At 38.9% G+C, this 15513-nt stretch overlaps 3 protein-coding genes across 3 annotated transcripts; 1 reads left to right on the forward strand and 2 right to left on the reverse strand.

The window, feature by feature from the left end:
• Nucleotides 1–745: 745 nt before the first annotated feature.
• On the reverse strand, nucleotides 746–1489 carry cep19 (centrosomal protein 19). The gene is made up of 2 exons (XM_030791486.1): nucleotides 1360–1489; nucleotides 746–1104 (listed from the first exon to the last, which is right to left on the reverse strand). Exons 1-2 carry the CDS (start codon nucleotides 1487–1489, stop codon nucleotides 746–748), a joined length of 489 nt encoding a protein of 162 aa, XP_030647346.1.
• Nucleotides 1490–2514: 1025 nt separating this feature from the next.
• On the forward strand, nucleotides 2515–4506 carry pigx (phosphatidylinositol glycan anchor biosynthesis, class X). Its single transcript, XM_030791095.1, has 6 exons — nucleotides 2515–2572; nucleotides 2818–2950; nucleotides 3229–3361; nucleotides 3623–3836; nucleotides 4131–4231; nucleotides 4360–4506. Exons 1-6 carry the CDS (start codon nucleotides 2515–2517, stop codon nucleotides 4504–4506), a joined length of 786 nt encoding a protein of 261 aa, XP_030646955.1.
• A 959-nt stretch (nucleotides 4507–5465) lies between these two features.
• ankrd29 (ankyrin repeat domain 29) lies at nucleotides 5466–10287 on the reverse strand. Its single transcript, XM_030791096.1, has 10 exons — nucleotides 10276–10287; nucleotides 9262–9372; nucleotides 8615–8713; nucleotides 7413–7511; nucleotides 7151–7249; nucleotides 6725–6823; nucleotides 6455–6553; nucleotides 6196–6291; nucleotides 5861–5959; nucleotides 5466–5552 (listed from the first exon to the last, which is right to left on the reverse strand). The coding sequence occupies exons 1-10, from the start codon at nucleotides 10285–10287 to the stop codon at nucleotides 5466–5468; spliced, it is 900 nt and encodes a 299-aa protein (XP_030646956.1).
• Nucleotides 10288–15513: the final 5226 nt, after the last annotated feature.

Below are 15513 nucleotides of genomic sequence, written 5' to 3' on the forward strand. Positions count from 1 at the left end.
TACAAGTATGGAGTAGTGCATTGCCTTTTGCCATCTCTGCTGTTATGTTTAGGTAATTCATAGGGATAACATGGTCAGGTGATAAATTAAAAAAGGTAACTGAGCTAGTATTGAACAGTACAAAGAGACCGGTGTCTGTATCTGATATCAGTCTTCATAGTAATTTCATAGTAATTTAGCTGAGTTACTGATGATTAGAATCCCAAAAGATGACACAAATATTAGTGATGAAATACCTGGATCAGAAATATCAAAATCCTTAAATAATGAAAACAGAAAATAAATAATACAATAGCATTCTGATGCTGGAGAGTTCAAATAATACAAAACGACTTTGGTGAATTAATGTAAGAGATACTTAGTTTGATAAATAGTGAAAATAAACGTAACATTTATTGAGCACACAAATTGGTGAAAATACCAATACAAATGAACAATCTGTTACTCCGTATAGGGGCCAAAAAAGAAAGTAATGATGAACAGAGAATAAGACAAAAGTAAAAATGTGAGTTCGTTTGCACATACACAACTACATGTTACTGAGATACGCTTGCTGACTTAAGAAGTGGTCAGTATGTAGGGATTTTCCTATGACAGTCTATTTGCAACACTCATTGACAACACTTGTTGTATTGCTTATCTGGTTGACCTAAAACTTTGAGGAGGATTAGAGGTCAACAGTGCCTCCTAAAGATCGGCATAGTTTAAGAGATACTCCAGTATCTCTTCTAAAGCACACATTCACCTAGAATTCATCATCTGACTGATCCTCATCCCAGCTACACGTTTCCCGTTTGTCCTCCTCGGGAAATTCCACCTCCAGATCATAAACAAAGTCAGGGTCACTCTTCCGCCGGCGGTTACGCTGAAAGAGCTCGTCCATCTGCTCTTTCCTGCGGGCCAGCTCCTCGTCTCCAAGCTTGTTTAAATCCTCTTCATCCGGGTCTGGGCCTTTCAGCGCTGCCAGGCTCTGCTCCAAACTCAGTCCCCGGAGGTGGTCTCTCAGAACCACGTGGAGCCTCTCTAGCTGGGCCAGGGGCACCATCTCCAGGTATGGACCATGACGGATATGGTGCTTCAGTCTCTCTGCAGCCCTGCTACAGTCTGAGAGTAAAAAAAATAAAAAAATGAGGAGAGATGTTTTCTAAATAAGTCATGTCACACATAAAAAGCCCACAAAGGTTGGTCAAAGTCACTGAGGTATTGTGTGGTACTTTAGTGGTACTAGTGCCTAGATTGTGTTCACACCCAGTGTGTCTGTAGCATGCATTCTCACACCCAATTAGTGAGTGTCGTCTGATATGAGGAGAGCTCGTCTAATGTTGTCATAAGAAGGTTAAGAGGGGGAAACTGCCCCACCTGAATACTGAGAGAAGTTCCTCACTGGTATGACTCTCTTTCGGACCCTCCCCGTCTCTTTGGTCTCGTATATGAGGACGATTGAGGGTGGCGTGAACTTGACCCCACATCGCTTGGTTACGATGGACATTTTTGCCAACGTTGACATCCCTCTACGCAGTTATGTCATTCTGTATAAGAGATTTTCATCCATGAAAGAAAGCTTTGAGTTAATCATCATCATAAAAGAGTGATGCTTCAAAGAGTGATGTTAATGCGTCTGTAAAAAAAATCCCCAAACACCAGAGGCCTCTTCACGCTCCATGCGAGTACCTATTTTGCCCTGATAAGGACATCTATGTAATGAAGGCTAAGCAGACAGGGTGTGTGTATTTTTGGATATTTGACAAAGAAATACTTAATGACTGGACTCAATTGTAATTGTAACAGCAACCAAAACGGAAAGAGCCACAAAGGATTGGCTTTTTTGGAGACTGGCCATACCACATATATGTATTTCTACTTTTAAAACCACTGTTTTAGAGATGACAGGGAAAGTGGTGGAAGTGTACGCGTCAGTTTAAGGCCTGTGTGAATTTCTGGCAGGTTTCCGTGACCCTTTCCCAGTCAACTGTGTAGTTCTGTGTCCGTACTCCAATCCACTAAGTGGCAGTGTGTAGTGCTATTTACTGCGATCAACATACCTTGACACCAAAAGGAAGCTTTTTTTGATGGCGTTCAAGCACAACCGTTTCAACTGAAAGAACTATGAACGTACCGTATTTTAGCCTATCTTTATTCTGTCTGATTTCCTGTGGAATACCACACCAAGGTAAATATCCAACAGATTATGTTTCGCTAGTGAAGCCTATTCAAGTGGGGATTCCATAGAACTGACATGCAACATCTACTTAGGTAAACTGTCTTACCTTGTGTTGTGACCAGTTTATATCATTGCTCACACAGCCTGAACCTCTAACGGATTAAAATGCATTAGAGAACTCCTGAGGCTGCCCGTGTTTTGAAAGTTATAACAAGGCTGTATGAACCTAGAGCTGCATAAATCACTGCAGACTCATATGTCAATTAAATCCTTGTAGACAGTTTAAAACTATCTACACTTCTGATTATTTGATGAGACGTACTTGGAGTTGTACACCGAATCCAAACTGAAACATGTACGCTCTCGAATTCAAATTCATGCGGGTATATAACTCGAAAAATTACACGAAACGTTTGTAGAATTTGGAAGTACGGCTAAGTTGTGCGTACCTAGCCGGGAACCTAGCTTATTTGAATGAAGACAGGTTTGTTTTAGGTTACTTCCGGTCAAGCAAAAAGCTGTGTGAGCGAGAGTATTTTTCAAACTAAAAGTCGAAATATACCACCCCCCCCCCCCCCCCCCCCTTGTCAGGAGGAATGTTGAAATTAAACTAGTTAATGTCATGTGGACCAGTTGTGTTTATATTGCATTTCCAGGTACTGTAGAATTGTTTAGGTTTACAATCCAATGTAATTCTTCCCCTTCAGAAGGAAGCAGTTGTGATCTCTCAACATCGTTGCTGGAATCTGTGGTGATCTCAATGAATGTTTCCAAGAAAGGTTTTCACAGGTGATGGTGAATTGAAATACTTGATTTAACATTTATTGTGAATATGGATATTGCTACTCGAGTTGAAACATTATGGCATTGCTGCTATCATTCAGAGTCACGTGATCTAAACTAGCTGCAGTACTATGTGCTGTTGACTGTAATCACCTGAACAAAACAGCATTAATGCAAGGGTTGCATTAATATGGATTGTATGAAAGGGTTTTTGGATATACTTTTAATTAAATGTTTACAAGTATTTTAAATTATAAACATGGTTGTAATGTTTTGTTTTCCAGAGAGCTTATTTATAACATCCAGTATGATCCCACACCGCAGGATGTAAGAGTCCTGCTGATTCAGAGAGTACCCAGTGGAATGTACATGGATGCTTATCAACTTGCATCTTTGAGAGAGGACACAGGTTTACAAGTAAGAGCTCTTCATCATCCCGGTCAGATCACATAGGCAAATCCGTATTGCAGGGATGCACATTTGATAACCAAACAACATCTAATTGATCTAACGTAATGTTTTTGTTTCATATGCCATCTCTGTCTTCTTGTTTTCACAGCACTGTCAGATATTTGTCTGAAATCTGATTGGTGTAGTGTCTAGCTTTTTATTATAGTTAATGAATGATAATTTTCTATCCTCCTCTCAGATTAAAAAAAAAATTCTTTTTCATGTAAGGTGCTACTAGACTCCAAGGTTGACCTGGAAGCCCCTGCCTATGTATCACCTGGCTTCTCAGCATTCATATATCTCACCTCAGATCCGGTGAGTTCTGGGCATCTCCAGACAAGAGTCCCCATCCATGGCCGGTACCACAGGCCATCCAGCACAATCAGAGGATGGGAGACTGTGGAGATTGACTATCCCAGGCTGATGATTCGAACAGAGGGCTGTAAGTATAATGGGCTTGAGTGTCTAAAGGGATGGGGTGCCTGAGGACACTGAAAAATCATCACCATATTCGTCAGGCTGTGTTAAACTGATGGCTTAGGTGTGGTGTTGCAAAATCTATTTGCAGACACACAAATGAAAACAAATTACCTATAAAAATTATGTCAGTTTAAACAGTCTATATTCTTATGTAAAAAAAATAAAATAAGACTTTGCCTCCCATCCCTGCGAAATGCATCTTATCTGCATTGTCAGTATATTGTAAATACTGAAACTGTCTGTCTTTCATTTTGAGGTGAGACTCTTCTACCAAGCCCTCCTCACACAATAGTTGAAGCCTCTTGCACTTTCGACAACCTTAACACATGCTCATGGCTAGAAATCCGTAGATCACAAGTAAGACAATGTACTTTTTTCAAGTTTTTGAATTTTGTGAAGAGTATATTGTAACAGTACTAGGTTCTCTTTAAACTTCTGAAAGCATAAGTTGTGCAATGGTGGTATATCACTCCCCTGTTTTGTAGGCACTGGATCCTGTGAGTCTGAAGCTCCCAGTGGGAGGTTTCTCAGATGTGGTGCCGGTTTGTGCTGGGACGTTGTTGGTCACTCTGCTGTGCTCTTGTCTCCTCTCTGGAGCTATATGGAAGTATGGAGTCTTTGAGCCTTTGTAGAAGCAACTCTGAAAACCAAGAGCCCTATTAAACGCGGAAAATGACCTGGACAGAATGGGAAATGTATGTAAAAAAAAATAGCTAAAGGACATTTGAGAAGCTGTGTTTTCAGTTTCGTTGAAGCTTATCCAAGCTGTTTACGGTACGATGTCTGAGGTCACTAGTGTAAATAATGTAAATACATGTTTAAACCTCAAAAGTGATGTATATATTGAAGCACAGACCAACTTTATACACTTCCTGAAAGAAATAAACACACTAGGAAAATTTCCTAGAAAAAAAATCCAATATAATTGTGTTGTCAGTTTTGTTCCAATTATCACTGAGAGACCTTCCTTTAACAGAGAAACTGTGAAGTTGTAATCTCAAACCCTTCTCTTGCAGTCATTTGACTGAAAGAGCCAACTCATCTGTGACAGCTGTCTCAGCTCAGTATTTGTGTATTAAAAAAATGACGAATATAATTTTTCCCCCATGATTTTGTATATATCAGTATAGGTGCCAAAACTGTGTGTTTATTCTTCATAGTTTTATTATAATGGTAAAGGAAGTATTTGTTGATTAAAACAAATGCTGATTTGCTGACACGGGTATTGAGTGGTTGAGATACATGTATTGACTTAGAACCAGCTTTCCGAGTTGTTATCAGAGATTCTGTGTAATGCTCCCATGTGATGGATATCATGAAACTCACAATATAAACAGAGTTTAAACCACTTTATCCAAACAAAGTTTTATTTGTCACTGTTACAATCCTAAATGCACACTGTTATTAGTCAAGCAACGTTCTGAAATATTAAGTTACATATTCGGCAGCAGTAGATGAATATTACGTCTTAGACTGGGTGAAAGGGTACCAGCTTGTCTGTTTTTTTTTGTTTTTTTGATGCTTTCTCTGGAGGAGGTCTAGTCTGAATTTAAAAACAGCTATTACAGCACAAGAAGCGGCTTGGTTGCGGTCATAAACTCTCTCTGTTTGAGATGTGTGGTTTCAGAGTCCGGAGAATGCGGTCGTTCTTTGTGAGGTCGGCAGGGAGATCGTTGTTCTATGGAAGGAAAAAATGACATCAGTAATCTCACATTTCCAACTCAATACACTTCACAATCCAATGTAATCCCAATCCCACAATCCCATTCCTTTTATTACCTCACAGTCATTTCTTGTATCTCTTTCTTTTCACCATCTCAAAGTTACAAACAGTGTGATTTCTAACAGTACCGTTACATCAACTGCCCTCTCCCCACCTTTTCATCACTAACTAGTCCTCTGTTATCTGCTCTCTAATGTCTCTTCCCTGGTCATGAAGTTCCTTATTTTCTCCTTGTTTTCTTAACCCACACTAAGGTCACCCACCTTGTTAGGTAACATGGGGTCAGCATTCGCTCCCACCAGGAGGGCTACTGTTTTTACACTTCCACCCATGACTGCAGCATGCAATGCTGTGGATCCATTCTAAATACAGCAACCATTCAATATGAAAGTTAAACAAAGCCAACAAACAAATAACCAAAAATCACAAATTATACAACATCTTGATAATTAGTGCAGTCATGTGCATATAGGTACAGTAATTACGTTAAAATACTAAATAAATAAACATGTAAGAAATACACATTCTAATGCAAAATGTCAAATCGCTAAATATGATGTGTTGTCTACGACCTCAGAGAAACTGGTTTACGCCTTACCCTCAGAAGGCCGAGAGAGGGACAGAACTTTAGGAGTTCCTCGATTACAACATTGTGTCCTTTATGTGCTGCCTTGAACAGGGCAGTAGAGCCATCCTTTGAGTGAGAAACAACACATTTAGCTAGATAGATACAGCACGATAGCAGTGGTGACTAAAAAAAAAGTTCCTTGGCCAAACTGACTAAGCTCAAAGGTTTATCAAGCACATTTTATTCGTTGAATAAAAAATGCACTTGAATCTAAATATTTAAACGATACTTTTCTCTCAGCATCTCGGTCAGCTCCACGCAGCAAGAGAACTTTCACAACCTCGTTGTGTCCCATCTGGGCAGCTATCCATAAAGGCACAGTGCCATCCTGAGACAGTAGAAAGACAGACACTCTTAGTCCAGGATGGAGTGTTATAAACTCTTATAATAATAAACTCTCAAACAGCATACGTGAGGGTTGAGGGCTGCTCTAAGGCCTGTGACAATGGGTTAGTGAAAAGTACAGTATGTTCAGGAGTAACCATGATAATCAGAATACCTTGCGAGGATGATTGACTTTGGCTCCAGATGACAGCAACTGGCGTATGACCGTCACATGACCTTCTTGGGAGGCGAGAAAGAGGGGTGTAGCACCATCCTGAAATGTAGTAAGAGTAGTCAGTTAAACAGACCTGAGTACAGTTATCTTTGTCGCCTGATATCATCCTGCAGAACATGTCTGGTCTTGCATACATTGGATGACCAATACAACATGTTTTAGAAGAGATTTTGCAGTGGAATAGTCCAAAACATGTTGTGACACAGGTATTGACTCAAGATATGATCTGTTTGACTCAGTCATGAAACCGCAGTCTCATAACAGTTCTCACTTCGTGCTGTGCTACACCCACAGCAGGTGAAAATCCATGTAAGGTGACTTAAATTGAGTAAAGATTGCTCTTGCTGATATAAAAGGTAAACTAACACTGAGCTCATCGTGGACATTGGCCCCGTTCTTCAACAGCGTCTCAACTACGTCACTGTGACCATACTGACAAGCAGCAGAGAGAGCTGTGCCTCCATCCTGAGAAGACACAAACAACAGCAGAAAAACATCTTGGTTCAAATGATCGTCACGTACAGCTTCTAATCTGATTTAATATGAAACAATAAATCTTTAAGGGGTGACATTTAAAACCATTGCAAAAGCAATGTCATGACATAGTTCCATTAAGCAGAAGCCATACCTTCGTCTGGAGTTCTGTAGATGCCCCAAACTCAAACAAAAGCTTGACTATATCATTGTGACCTTGCTGAGAGGCAAAGAAAAGGGCAGTAGAACCTGTCTGGAGAAACATGGTAACAAATGGAGAGAGCGGACGTTATCATTTCTGTAAATAACTGATGTGTGGTTACAGTTAGATGGTTGGTTACAGATAGCATCATCTGTCATTTCATTACAATGCGGTTTTCATTTTCACTCTTCAAAACATACACTATATGAGTTCCTAATAAAGGTTCATGTTTAAACAAACATAAGACACAGCTGTACAGAACTGAAAACTGTGATAAAGTCATGGTAGTATTTGACTAGAGAAGACCTTCAAGTGACTTATTCCAAGTAGTCTAAATTGAGTCTTTGAGGAAAATACAGACTCAAAGTCTTCAAAGAAATATCTCTCTCATTAATAATGTAAGAATTTGCTTTCAGACTTGCTGTTTGCAGCTCTTTATGGATAGCAAGGGTGAAGATATCACAGTCCATGAAAGCTGTAGCCATACATGGCCTTCCATCCCGAATAACAGTCCAATATCCCACTGGTTTATTTAACTGTCAGAATTTGCTGCAAATGCCATCTCATTGAATTGAGTCACCAGTCAACTCACTGTTTTCTCACTATTTACCGTGCCCTAGATTACATTCAAGAAACCTGCTATGGGATCTGCAATACTATCAACACCTTTGACGGAAACAGGCAAAGCTCAGTCAAAGGATGACTAGTTTAGCTCTTTGCCAGCTAATGTTCTGTAATGGAAAAAAAATGTAAGATCAATTTGAATGCGGTTATGACACATGTTTATATGTCTAAGCAATGTTTTTCTTTTTCAATTGTTTCAGTGAATGAGATGCTTTGTGTCACATCCAAGTATGGTAAGACTGGTTTCTCTGGACAAGCTGTAATTAACTGGTTTGTTTTTTTGTTCTGTAACTGTGTGACAAAATCCCTAATTATTTCATTCAGCTTTTTAATGTTTACACAAAGCAGTGGGTGTGATGATCAAACATTTTATCATCAGAATAGACAGGTCCAGACAAATGACTAGTGATGATGATGATTTTACAATGTGAATTGTGAAAAACATTTTTGTTACGCTTGAGTTGTAACCTGCACATTATTGTTGCTATACATGTCAAACCCACCCCCATAGCTGTGAACTCTACACATACCTCTCTCTGTAGGTTGATGTCTGCTCCTTGCATGATGAGTTCTCTCACACATTCATAATGACCTGTATATGACGCCACCATGAGGGCTGTGGTCCCAAACTTGTAAACACAATAGACATCATAAAATGTTCCCATACTAGCTTTTTATATAAACATTGTGAGTGTTTCATTTAGATTTAGATTATAAGACCTTAAATCTCCACCGCAATTTAGGTTGTAGATATTTAATGGATTTGTATTAAGAAACTGCATTTTGTATGATGATTTGTTTTAGTTTTGTTTTATGGTTTTGTTTTTACAATGTGAAATTAAATAAGCCTCTAAACTACCAGGTCAGGGCTTGAGATACAGTCACGCGTTGCTAATTAACAGCAAACAGCAAAAATGAGTACATTTTCAGTTTCTTTCATGAGACAAAGAAAACAGAGGCAAAAAGAATTAATACAGCATAGATTACCAACAGCCCAGCCCTGTCCAGACCAAGATAAGGTCCAGAATCCCCCAAAGACAGGAATGCTTCTGATATTAATCAAATGCACAGTTTGCACAGATGAAATGAATCTAATTTTCTCCAGCCATAGGGGCATGGGAAACATATATAAGTGCCAAATGGGAAATTAAATGAAGTGCATCGAGTGAACACCTACTTTGTCCTTACAGTCTACATCCACACGACCACTGTTCAAGAGCAGCTGGAGCAAGGCCAGATTTCCCTTCTGTGCTGCCCAAAACACGGCATTAGCCAATGGAGTTTCTTTCTGGAGAACACACGATCACATGCATAAATTTACTGGGTAACATGATACCAAGCTCAATACTGACAACAAGGCCATTACAAAAGGAACTTCAACAGGGACATGTAGGGACATTGATATCCAGAAATCCCTCTAGCATGACAGTCTGCAAAAACACAGAACACTGAATATAGCTGAGTGAAACTGATTATAGGTGAATGTAATTGTGACCCTATGATTCTACTGTTTTTTGTTTGTTTTTAATCAAAGAGATAAACTTAGTTTGTGAGTAAATATAAGAACAGCTGCCAATAGCTTGCATGCTAATGTGTCATTTAAAATATACAAAGGCTTGGTGAGGGGCTTGCATTACGGGCTCACAGCAAGAGCTACAACTGCACATACCGGTATTCATACTTTCTGATATTAAATGTATATTCAGAGGTGCCTGCATCCTCTCAGATAGCATGCTGAAGTTCAGGCTTGCTGCAAAAATCAGTGTTTTTCTTTCCTGTTTTGTTGGAAAATCTGCTTTTTGCCTCTCTCTGCTCAGGGACAATACTACACGCGACTCAGTGGAATTTTCAGTCACTGTCATCGCCAACAATCTGTAAAAGGAACATTTCTAAAACTGTCAGTGACGTCGACGTTCAGTATTTACGTTGATGATAGTCGGTGTCGGACGTGATGTAGAGGCTAAATTCCCTGCCTTTTCGTACAGATAACGTCCCTGAGCTGAACCTCACACAGGATGCGATCTCCTCATTCTCTCATCCCACATCTGTCGAATGTCAGATATAGTTTATCCCAAGGATTGAGAATGTGGAGCTGCTCCAAAAAGTGCAAGACTGTAACCCTGTTCTGCAGCAAGGTGAGCCAGTACATGTAGCATTACGATATAAACTGTGTTCAGGCATAACACCATACCTTGTACGACATCTTGCGGAATTTATTTAGGATTCATCTTGTCTGCTGTAGCAACAATCTGGTCGTCCGCCCATCACAACATAAGGTTGACGTCGTCGTCGTTGACTCGTCCAGTCTTTTGCCGCAGCCAGTTCCTCTTCATATCCTCTCAGTGCGCGCGCTCTCTCTCTCTCTCTCTCTCTCTCTCACTCTCTCTCTCTCCCTCTCTGTGATTCCTACGAGCAGAACACATAAAAACAGGAATTCAGTCACACAAACGCACTCAAATATGTTCAACTTATTTATTTATTTATTTAAACTGCCACTATTAGACAGCGTCGTCCCGAGGAAATAATCTAATCTAATAAAAATGTATTCTTTTTTTCCCTCTAGTTTCATCCCAAACTAGAAACTGCATAAGTCACAGATTTGTGACAGGCCTAAATTTTCTCAGAGGGCTTTACCAATATCAGTGCATATATGTATTCAACTCTCTTGACAACATATTTTATTTGTCTCCTACCAGCAGCATTATCTCCTAATAGTATAATAATAGTATAATATCCTGTAATCCAGAGGAAATGCAGATGACTGGTCAGATGTACGGTACATACTCTGTATCATATGCTCTGTATCATGTGTACTGTAAAGAATGTAATAACTGGCTTGAGACCTGTGGAGAAACTGTAATTTGATTTCTCTAGACTGTATGTCAGTATACGTCAGCAAACCTAACAATAACTCTTTTACAGAATGCTGGACACAGATAGATTTAAAATGGTTTTATGTGCCACACCTACTTCCACTCACTCACAACCAGTCTGGCCTTGGTCTGTCTCCCCTAAATGTTCAGTTTCACCTTATTGTGTACAAATAGGACTCTACCTCATTAATGTTTTCATGAGGTATTGAGTGTTTTGCACAGTCCTGAGCCACTGGTCCTTCTTATTACTTTGATTCCATCATTACATTATTCTTCACTGGAGAGCAGCACTAGCTTTTGCACCTGGCAGAAACCTACAGTTAGGAGTGGACTACATTTAAAAGATATATTATTTCTACCTGCCTTCCAACAGTTTTAATCATATCAATGTCAAATGTGATGAGGCCTGATCTTCAACCTTGCAGTGCTGGCTAATGGGCCAGGAAGTTGGTGGACATCATACAGCAGAGTATTCATGGAGGATGTGAACTCATTATAAGGACACTGAATCATATTCATAGATTGTTACAACTGAAACAATATAATTCTGTGTTTTGTTTTACTCAGTGTGCCATTTTTGGATGGGCATGTGTGAATGGTTCTGTCCTCCAGCCCTGCCCAAATGAGGAACATAACACAGACAGTGTGTCCAGCTCACACACGTGCACTTAGACGCACTCAAATTCTCAAACTTGCTTAGCCAGTCCCACAAAGACAGCTTTTTACTCCATACAGCTTATTCCTTCTATTGTAAATACAAGGCCTTTCTTTGTTTCTCCATGAAGAGTAATCACATTATAAGAAAGCCAGTTTGGGAGAAAAAAAAAAAAAAAACGACATTCATGATAGTGATGGGAAGTATGGATATTTTTACTGACTCTGATCTTTAAATCTCGTTCAGTGAAACGAACGAATCTTTTTTCAAATCAGTTGTTCATTTCGTTCACTGGAACTATTGTAGCACTGTAGCTGTCATCTGAGTGATGACAGAAAGATGGTTCTCACACACTAAGAGCAAAATGGTTTGCTTCACTTAGTAAAGTATAATACACAAGTTCACTTTTGTTAAGCTCTTAAGCAACCTTTTGGACCATAGCCTACTGAGTTATTCAGCTAAAATGACTGACTACTTAATTTGCCCATACCAAAGCGCTGTGCTTATCAATGAAAAAAATTATCGTTCTGTGATAGCTATCCACTTTAGCCTACTTGGTCATTGAAGACCTGTAGTATATGAACTTGTTTCAATGGAAAGGCAAATTAAACATCCATTCAATAGCTACATAGCTAACGTTAGCTATTCAGAACAAACTCATTAAATGTTGGCAAACCTGAGGAAATTTAATGTAAGTTTGCAAAACATGAGTCTTGAACACTGATTCACTGGAATTCCAGGTCGCATTATAAAATCTGTTCTAAAACTCATATTAAATTCATCTCATCATGCCCTTGAAAGAATCAATTTTGTTGTCTCAAATTGTTTTAAAGGAGGTTTTACACTAAATATTGATAAACCCAACATTTAGGGATATCTTTGTCATAGATTACATGAGTTCATACTGATTTATGAAGAAAACAACACCACTATCGCCAATAGCAACAGCAGCAGCAACAACAACAACAACAACAACAAAAACACTTAAACATCCAAGATATGATAGGACATAAACTACAAATGTATGTACCTTTAGGCTTTCCTGAAACAATGGCAAGTAATTCAAATCTGTCTACATAGATAAATCACTTAAAAAAGCCTTTTGAGGACTGTTTCCAAATTATATAATACAATGCATAATACAATGAACCTAATTTGTGTGAGTTGACCAGAGTAAAGTGAAAGACTGGTGAGGAGTGATACCTTTTTGGCTACAGAGAGAGACTTAAATGTATAGCTGTATCCCAGTAATAAACTGTAACTCTGAGTGTTATCAGTGTCCAGGCCTAAGTAGGGTGTGGTGGCAATTCAGAACTTACAGACACTCCTAATCTGTCAACACAGTTATGTGTAAACATGTCAGTACCCCTCTTTGAACCACATTTTACAAGGCACATGGTCCTAGTTTGTCTTAAGTGTCTTGAGTGCTGACAACACATAATGGCTCATAACAAGAATATAAAAATAGTATGTAAATATATGGCTATTACAATATTTAATATCAGATGGATTTCAGCATAAATCCCATTGTGAAAATGCTTTGTTTTTCATTTTCAATTGCACCTGAAAAGTAACTGTTTCTCAACAGTTCACGTCAATTGGGCATTGAAATGAGGGTCCAGAAAAATTAACATTTTTTTTTTTTTGTCTTCATTTTTCTGCGATTCAGTTGCATGCGTTGTTGAGCAGTGCACATAAAACAACACATGCTGAGGGTGTATGCAGTGTGGAATTGAGTCATGATATGGCAACTAATTTTGCTGTTCTATGTTCTGAGAGCTCCACCTATTGGTATCAATAAACCCTATGGAATGTCACAAGATCAGCTGAGGTATCCTACTCCCAGGTAATTACACTTTCTCATCAAAACAGCTGGAAAACAATGTTTAGGTTAAGCCAAACATACAGCTTTAAAATTTTTGATAATACATCGACACTTTTGAGCAAGATTGTGGTTGTGTGAAAAATACTTACGAGTTTTTATGTAGCATTACTTTAAAGTAAAGCAGCAACTGTCATAAACATTTTTTGCACATTGTTAAACAACATAAAGAAACCGAGAGCCATCACTAACGCATAGCAGGGTTCTCGAAATAAAATAGTGACAAATTATGAGTTCAGTGCACATTATATGGTGCTAAATGAGGAAACAAGTTAAACATTGATACAGCTCTCTGAGTTGAAATCTGTTTCATGCCTCTCCCACTATTATAATTAACACGTGAAAGAACTTTCTGCCAAATCTCTGCTCTGAAAACAGTCTATGAGATAAGAAAAAGAACGAAAAAAAAAAAGTGACCTTCGTACCCACACAAGAACATAGACAAAGCTAACAGTCTGTGCCAGTGGCGCTGGGTTGAGTCTGCATGGACCAAACCTCTGATGTGAACAGACGAGAGATTTTCTTTCTCTAAGATTCTTTAACAGATGCTTAAATCAACAAGGCAACGAATGTGTGTTTGAGTTTGTGGGGAGGGGTTTTGTTTTTTTTGTTTTTTTAGTTTGCCTGAGTGACAGGAGAAAGTTTTGCTTTTAGTTTGGCAGTGGATGTGAGTGTGAAATGCTGGAGGTATCGTGGCGCTCGAGGAAGACATGCACCTTGCTGATCTTTCTGGTAATACTGCAAATCTGCACAGCGGATCAAAAACTGCGAAGGAAAAGTCACCAACATGACCGAGGAATGCATAAGAGACATGACAGTTATTCAAAAAATTCCAAGATACCCTGTGACCCTTCGTACAATAACCAGTCACATGGTTCGATCATACAGGTAAGGTCAGCACCTCACAGAGCTTCCTCTGCCTTATTTGTCAATCACATTGTGAATGCTACGTTTGAAAGCCAGTCATGTAATGTACGTTTTTCAGATCTTGTATGCAACTAAACCATTACAGAAATCCACACTCAAAACCAGTTCTTGTCTATACTGCTCATGGTTTTATATTTGGAGTGTGCATATGTCAGCTTTGCCACCAGGACACGATTCATTTCATTGTAAACGTGTCATGACAGGACATGGTCTATTGTAACCTGAATGTTTATTACAGTTATGTCGTCCAGGGTACTACAAGGAGAGAGCAGGCTCAAACAAGGTCCACTGTGTACCCTGCCAATGCAATGGCCTTTCCAAAGAATGTGACCAGTATACAGGGAAATGTCTGGTAGGTCCAATGTTTAAGGCCAGTAATCTTTCATATCACTATCACATGAAGGGTTTTTTTTCCAGTGAAAACCTCTGAAGTTATGATACAAATCAATAATTCAACATAGTCTACAGTATTTACAAACCCAAACTACATGTACACCCAGCCCAGGATGTATTTGTTTTGCCCCTGCATCAACACACCTGATACTAATGTTTCAGTATTTGATAATTAGCTGATTAGGTCAACCAGGTGTATTAGTGCCTGGCTGACTGGGTTCTCAAACATTTCTTAAAGGTGTGTGCAATGTGTTTTATCATGGCACTGAAAGCTCTATTAAAAATTAAGTTGATTTTTTAATGATATACGCCCTATTTCTTTGGGTAAAAAACTCTCTGTGAATCCACTGGGTATATGTTTCACATCTATTTTACACACATTTTTGCTCATTTCAAATTTAAAAATTCAAAATATTTCATACCAGAAGCACCTCTGAAATGCTCTCTGTTACATGATTAAGACATTTCTTATATATAATGTACACATCACTTAAATGAAAATTCTTGATCTCTGTTGGGTCATTGATAAAAGAAAAAAAAAAATCAGTCAAGAGAAGTGCATCACAAAATGAATATTTGTTGTTGTCTCCTAACTTTTGTCATTCAGAACTGTCAGTTCAACACAGCAGGAGACCACTGTGAGCGCTGCAAAGAAGGTTACTATGGCAACGCTGCTCTGAGGACTTGCCGTGTGTGTCC

This window comes from Chanos chanos, chromosome 14 (genome assembly GCF_902362185.1).
Source record: "Chanos chanos chromosome 14, fChaCha1.1, whole genome shotgun sequence".
Lineage (NCBI taxonomy): Eukaryota > Metazoa > Chordata > Actinopteri > Gonorynchiformes > Chanidae > Chanos > Chanos chanos.